Source organism: Quercus lobata, chromosome 4 (assembly GCF_001633185.2).
Source record: "Quercus lobata isolate SW786 chromosome 4, ValleyOak3.0 Primary Assembly, whole genome shotgun sequence".
Taxonomy (NCBI): Eukaryota; Viridiplantae; Streptophyta; class Magnoliopsida; order Fagales; family Fagaceae; genus Quercus; species Quercus lobata.
In genome coordinates, this window is record NC_044907.1 from 59,564,445 (window position 1) to 59,572,577 (window position 8,133).

Consider the following 8,133-nt stretch of genomic DNA (forward strand, 5'->3'; position numbering starts at 1 on the left):
TGAGAGTAGTTATACTCATAGGGAGAGGGTTAGTATAGGAGATTTTTGTTAGGGGGAGTGTTCATTTTTTTTAGGGATGTAGTGAGGATTTCATGTATCTTTTTCTTTTCTCTATATTTTAGATACATTGTTCTTGTACCTTAGATCTTGTGATCATATTGTGATAGCATACCTTGTACTTGTTAATATATATATATATATATATATACATTTGAGGTTGTTATTATAGCTCTTTCACCTATCTCTCCATGTGTTATTTCTTTTCTATCTTTATACACATGCTTCTTATACAATGTATGTAATCTATTATTTCTGTTTTACACTAAGATGCTATGATGAGTTTTGTTTAAAGTGTTTTAGAAATACAGGTTGTCAAAGTCTACTTGTCTTCTTGCAAAGTTTTTCAAGAGTTTGTGTTAGGGTAGATTTTATTGTACTCAACAAGTGAATATGAGTTGAGTGATTTATGACTTCTCTCATATGTTCATTTGTTTGTTGTGCTTTTGTCACGGATTGCCAAATGGGGAGATTGTTAGGATATATGTGATTCAATGTTAGGAACATATGTCAACATTTTATGTAATTGACTAATCCTTTGACAAAACACACTTTACTTATAATTGGGTAGATCTAGGATGTGTTTAATGCTTCAAGAAATAAGGTTTCAAGTTCAAGTGTTAAAACCATGCAAGTCTGTCCAAGAATCAAGTAATGAAGTGCAGGATTTTAAAACTCGACAGCTAGCATCTATCGAGGTTTAAAAGCTACTAAAGCCCGTGGCTCGACAGCTAGCTCGATAGATGGCTATCTCTCGAGATTTATGAAGTTCGAATTTTCAGTTATGATTTTCATTTAATTCGTGAATGTATGTTTGGGTTTTCTTTTCTCACAACTCTAAACATATATAAAGATTATTTTAAGGGCCGTAAAATGTGACACAAGTTGCACAAAAGCACAATTTCATAGTGTGAAGAAAAGTGTGACTGGAAACCTAGTTTACCTTAGTTCTTGAAGAAGATGCTGTGTTTGTACACCATAGGGTTTTGTGACCAAGCAACTTCATAATCTTCATCATGTGATGAACTGAAGAACTTTGCAGCCAACATCCTTCTCAAGTTGGTGATCACGTCACGTACTGGGATTCGCATAATTAGTTAGTCTCGTACTTAGAGTCGTGCATTGAAAATGAGAGATTGTCACTACAGAACAAGTCCAATTGGGTATTAGGGTAAGGGTTCAACTGTAAGTTGGTATAAGATACTAGGATTTCTTTACTTATAACCGCTCGTTTTGATAATAGTGGATTCTCGGGAGTGGTGACCTTAAAATCACCCAGTGGGGTTTTTGCCGTGTAGGTTTTCCCCATTCGTAAACAAATCACCATGTCAATTTATTTTCCGTTGCATACTTTAGTTAATTGGTGTTTTGTTTGTACCACTACGTACAATTGCATGTTAATTTGATTAATTAATAAACTTGGCTAATTAATCAATTAATTCATCACAAGGGGTCAATACGTTTTTGGCCTATCAAAAAGTAGACTCCCAAATTTTTTTTTTTTTTTTTTAAAGGGAGTTTCCTTGAGGTTTCGAAACACCCAATCAAACAATACTCTTGGTATCGAGTTTTTCTCCAAAAAAATTCTTGAAGTTTATATTTACACATTTAGTTTTGATAGGGTGAAATTTGGGGTCTCCTCTCTCACTTTCAAAGACAAAAATTCAATTCTTATGTTAGTTTATCTACTTTTATTTTTTAATATTTAGTAATTTGGGTTGTTCATAATTCTTAACTATTACATTGAGGCTATCACTTAAATATGCTTTGAATCTTTTTTTAAAATTATTGGATTCAAGGTTTTTCATTTAAATATGGGCTTTAATTATGCAAACTCACTTTATAATTTTTTTAGGCATCTCCTTTTATATTAGTTGCATAATTATCTACTATATTCCATTCAATTAATTTTGGACTTATATATGATTTTTTTTATTTATTAATAAAAGCTTATTCTTACACAATGTTCATTCATTATATAACTTAAAGTAAAAGGTTACTTCGTTTTAAAAAATAGAGTAAAAGATTACTTTATTTTTATTTTCTATTTAATTTTAATTAAAATAATATTTTTTTTCATTAATTTACATATGATTCTTGATTAAACCGTTCATCACATGGGCATAATACTAATATATTAATACAGCTTCCAAAATTCACAAACCATATGACAATGCACTTCCTCTTTGATAAGTACATTCCCAATTCAGCTCATTAAAAAAAAAAAATAGTACACACCCAATTCCAACCAAAAGGGAGATTGATCATATCGAAGGATCCGTAACATCGATATACAATTGCAAGTGAAGGGCGCTTTTATTTTTTATTTTTTTTGAGACTTGTGATTTGATCTTTATGTGTCCTTTGCATGGTTGTCAAAACGTAAATCGTATCATGACTCAATTTTTTATTTTTCCGTATCGTGTATTGTAAAATACACAAACACTTAATAAAATTTATAAATATATATATATATATATATATATATATATAAAGGGTATATTTATTATAAATTTTGAATATATTCAACTAATGACTAATTTATTCATCACTTATGTAATAATATTTAACAAACAAACTAAATAAATCAAACTAGCGTGTATTTATAACATACACAAATGACCCAAAAATTAATTTATTTTCATTATATTCATCATATTGGCTAATCAACCCCATCTAAGTCAATACTATCATCACGTTTATCATTTTACAAATTTATTTCTTCATTAAAATTTTCTTCATTGTCATTAACATTTACTATCTCTTCTTCTTTTTATTTTAATAATTAAAAAAAAAAATTCTTCTTGGCATTCTAGTTTCTTGGACTTATAACAATAATGAAGAAAATAAAAATAATTATATTTTCAATTAATATCTTATTCACAGTAAAGAAAATAAATTTGTAAATATTAAAGTGAAGTGTAAGTATGTATTGTGTAGTCCAAAATTTGTAGAAGAAAGAGAGGAAAAAAAAACTTATTATATGTTATTTTATTAGGTTAAATTAAGTAAACTAATAATTTTGTGTTTAAAATAAGTCTAATAACTTGTTAGATTCAAATAAAAGTACAAATTTTAACAAAAAAAATCTTATTTTAAAGCATTTGTCTATGTATCGTACGATACATATGATTTTACAATACAAAATGATTTATACGATACACACATTGTATCATATAATTCATGAGCACTTATGATACGCCAATACGATACGGAACTTCTTACATACGATACGATATTGACAACTATGGTCCTCTGTCTTCTTGTTTGTATTCCTTTTTAATCTTCACATTCCTCCACGTGTCGCACATAGAAGTTATGTTGACCTGACTTTTAAATCTTTTTTTTTTAAATACTAAGTATTTTTAACATACACACGATGAGAGATGAGAATGTCTTAAAGAAACTAATAGTGGTTTAAACAATACCAACCTAATTAATATTAGGGTTTAAACGTTTAGTAATGCTAAAAAAATTACAAATTTAATGTAACTCTTATAAATTGATGTGTCAAATTTTAAATACTATACAAAAAAAAAATTTAAAATTTTATTTAATCTTGTTGATGTAATACCATCACATTTATTGTTATGTTAATTTATAATTTTTTTATAGTAAAATTAGTAACAGTTTTACCATTGTTCAATAAGGTTTAGAGCCTTGGTTAAGAAACAAAAATTGGTGGGTCCTGTTGTTTTGTTTTGTAGCCTGTTTTCATAACAATAATGTTTTTAGAGATTTAGGGTTCCAGTTAACTCAATTAGTTTAGTAAAACTTTTAATGATTGAATAAAATATCTAAGATTTAATTCACACTTATACTAAAAATCGATTGATGTATTGGTTTGATAATAAAGAGCTATTATTAAGAGCGGATGCCATAAGTTGAAATTCTGTTTAAAAAAAAAATTTAGAAAAATATTCTTGTGCAAAACAGTTTTAAGAATGGTGTTTTTTTTTTTTTTTTTTTTTTTGGTTTTCTAGCTATTGTTCATATTATAATAATATATATTTTTATTAAATCTCTCTCTCTCTCTCTCTCTCTATGAGGGTGAGATTGGATTAGGACGTTAGGTTGCAACAAGGTTGTGTGGGTTTTGAACTGAATCTAATTGTGGGATTGGCATGGTTGCAATTTGTTATTATTATTATTTTTTAAAGAGAAATTAAAAAAAAAAAAAAAAAAAAGGTACCAAACAGTCTTTTACGGTGAGAAAACAATTTAGATAGCGTTTTAGAATAATTTCTTAGAAAACAAATTTTGAAAGCACAATCCAATTAGACCTTTAGAACTTCCTACCCAAAATTGTGTTGAGTATTTTTTTTTTTTTTTTTAAGAAATAAAAGTTGTGTTTATGCCTATTTCCTAAATCAATTCATTGTAGTGGGTTCTAGTTAACTCAACTCATAAAGTTTTTTATGGTTGAATAAGAAATATGAAGTTTAATCCCCACCTACATCAAAAACCAATTGATGTCTTAGTTTGATGATAAAAATATAATCAATTATAGGTTAAAACTCTCTCAAAAAAAGTATTTTTTTAAAAAAGTCCATGAATGAGTAGATTTTATTTTTACACACCACTAGTACTTTCTACAAAATTAGGTGATAAGCTATGAAGCTGTCATGAGTCATAAAGTGAAGATTTTTCCTAATGACACTATTTTATTCCTCCGATAGTTTGTTTATTGGTAAGATTAAGATCTCAAAGATCTACCTAACCTCACAACCCCATTCTTTTATCACCTCAGAGCCCAAAAGGATGATCCGATTCATAAAACGACAATAATAACATGGACAATCTCATACCATCCAATTAATTCAAGTTAGAGATACTTACACTAGTGTAGGAGTTGGGCACTCGAATCTTTCAATGAAATCAAAACCCTTGCACAATAACAACCCCCCCCCCCCCCAAAAAAAAAAAAAAAAAAAAAACCTGTGAGGAGATCAGCATTGTTTTCATAAAAATTCTTCCACCTATATTCATGTCTAACAAAGCAGATTATCATATCATATCCCTCTCTGGCTATCCTTCCTTTGCGAGGCAGCCACTCTATTCGTGTAACCCACAAGTTGTCTTTTTCCCATTTTAGCTTTTCCAAAAGGGATTATACGTTACACCTTAATTATTCTCCAAAAAAGGAGAGAAGATTATGAAAAAATAATAATAATAACAAATTAAAACGATATTACAGCTTATTTCACTTTCATATATAATTTTGATTTATTTGTTTTCTTACAAAGAAATGGCAGCCTGGCAATCCCATCAAGAATCCAAGACACCAACTTCCTACCTCACAACTGGCCACACCGAATCTCAATTTATTTAACAAAAAACAAAATGAAGAACAAGATCTATGTAGATGATGTGCCAATCTACCATCCAAAATTAAACAAACAAATAAATTCAATCCCATAAATAATTCAACTGATGTGCATCCCATTATACATAAGAAGAATCCAAAGCATAGACATGGACACTAGTCAGACTGTTATAGATGCCCTCCAATCCTTTTTTTTTTTTTTTTTAATTATTTACCAAGTAAAGAATATTGCATGTGATTATTTTAGTATATAAACGATAAAACTAGTAAGAATCCTGAGTATAGGTACAAATGTATGCCAGAAAAAAATTGCCTCGTAAAAATGACAATCACTCTTCCACCATTACTCATCTTCAAGCATGGCAACCCCATTAATGTATGTTTATCCTGCATCAAAACAAAAATCTCAATCATAATCTTCAAATGTCAACCAATCAATACTCAAGATATATACAAATCACCCACCATAACAGTGACTCATAATCAAAATTCATTAATGTAAATAAAACGCTGTCATAGACAGAATACCATGTTGCTATCAACAGGAGGTGGTTTTTACTATAAGGAAGGTCCCCCTTCCTTATGGAAAGTAATTCAAAGACCCAAATGAGAAATAAATCCAGTTGAGCTCCAGTCCACAACTTATATTTTATATGGAGTATCATAAGCATTATTTTATGATGTAGTGTTGACAGGTATTATATATAAACAAATTAGTTTTGAGAAACTCCAAATACAATTAAACTAATAAGTCATTTTTGTGTGTTATAGATAATTCAATGTGTAAAGTTTCTTATATATTGTTGAATAGGATACCTAGATTTGAATATTATTTACACTAAAAGGAACTAATTGATCTTTTGGCCTATAAAAAGAAGCAATCATCATTGAACAAAATGCCAGTTGTATGTCTATGCACATTCAATAGAGAACAAATTTGGCACAACTATAAACTACATACATTTTCATTTCACTCTAATTAGACAACATATTCATCTCCAAATTTTCAAGATCTTTGTAATTCAACTGATACACCTTAATGTTACAAACAAAGATATCCAAAGCTTAAATCTGTCCTCATTGAATAATCAAATTATCAAAAAAAATCTCCTAATTGAAAAACCTATAATCCCTTAATAGCATTTTACTCATTATAATTCAAAGTCTAATAAATTCAGATAATCAAACTACATTAGGAAGTAAAACAATATATATATTTTTTTAAACAGTTAAATCACATAAGATTATATGAAAATGATATATATCATAAATCCCAAGTGCATGATTACTAAGCTTGAGGAGAAATTTCAGAATTATAATTGTCAAGTACTTGTACCATTGCCATATAGATTTGAAAGAAAATTAAAAAAGAAAAGAAAAGAAGAAAAAGAAACATACCATTTGAGCGTATTGATGGTACACTTGGGAATTTTACCATCTTCAAGACCCTTCAAGCTCACACCACCACACAACACCTTCACACCAAGTGGCCCTATTTTGAGACCACGCACAATGTATCCCAACCCAGTCCGAGCCTCCACGCTCACCACCAACCCTTTGCTTTTAAAGCTTGCCTTAAGCTTAGTTCCCTCCCCATCATCCACCAGCTGGTTCTTCACATTAGTTTCCACCTTCAAGCTCGTCGTATTTCTCTTCCTCTGAGTGAACCCGGCCACCTTCCCCGATCCCAATTCAGTTGGGTCCGCCTTGGCCCCGACCTTCACGTTAACGTTAACATGAATATCTTTATAAAACAGTGACAGTTTGCCGTTCGGGTTTTTGGCTTCAACCCTAATCAACGTTTGTGCGTCTAAATAAGTGCCGTCCGGTTTGACAGTCACGTTGAAACGTGGGATCCGAAAGGATTGGAGGCGGAAAGCGGGGGTTTTTGGCAAGAACCAAAGGTAGAAAATGGCGGAGGCGACGCCGACGATGACGATCAGGATTAGGAGTAGGACACAGAAAAAGCAACAGCATGATCGACAACAGCCCCTGCTGCGCCTGCTGCTGCGTCGTTTCTTGGGGTTGTAGGATTGTGGAAGGAGCGGGGTTCGCATAACCGGCTTCGGAGCTGATTGAGTGGGGAAGTTCTGGTCTCGGAATCCCGGAGGTTTTTGCAGCACTGGCTTCAATGGTGGTTCGGCCATTTCCGAAAGGAATGTGATTTTTTTGTATCTGAAGGAAATGGAAGAGGAATGAATGAATGAATATTATTGAAGCTTCACATAAAGAAATAATTAAAAAATATAAAAGCAGATCTAGAGAGAGAGAGAGAGGAAATGAGATGAAGAGGAAGTTTTCTTATATACAATGAGATAGAGTTTTGGGGAGGAGAAGGGAAAGAGAAGGGTAAGTTGTTGCGAAAGGCCTTTTTGAAGGGAAGGAATTTTGATGAGAGAGAGAGAGAGTTTTGCTGACATGGCGGGAATGGATTTGTTTCACTTTCCACAGTGAGGATGATAGGAGTAGGACAAGGTGTTTTTTTGTTGCTAATAGGCGGTTCTCGTTACTTCTCTTGTTTCTTTTTCTGCTCTTTTTTCGTTTCTTTGTTACATCTTTGGAATTTTATCCTTGTCTCATTGTTTAGTTTTACGCAACTCATCATTTTTTAACTTTTTAACTAAAACTGTAACTTAAAGTATTGCCAAATATCCTAATTTAGTTTGTTTTTGGTAATGTATTATGAAATTATAACTAATCATAACTATATGATTAAATTCAAATATTCAGAGACAAAAACCTTATAGCTC

General features: G+C 30.9%; 1 protein-coding gene across 1 annotated transcript; it reads right to left on the reverse strand.

Moving 5' to 3' along the window:
• Positions 1 to 5,320: 5,320 nt before the first annotated feature.
• LOC115987405 (NDR1/HIN1-like protein 6) lies at positions 5,321 to 7,811 on the reverse strand. Its single transcript, XM_031110938.1, has 2 exons — positions 6,782 to 7,811; positions 5,321 to 5,770 (listed from the first exon to the last, which is right to left on the reverse strand). Exons 1-2 carry the CDS (start codon positions 7,528 to 7,530, stop codon positions 5,755 to 5,757), a joined length of 765 nt encoding a protein of 254 aa, XP_030966798.1. The 5' UTR covers positions 7,531 to 7,811; the 3' UTR covers positions 5,321 to 5,754.
• Between the last annotated feature and the right edge of the window lie 322 nt (positions 7,812 to 8,133).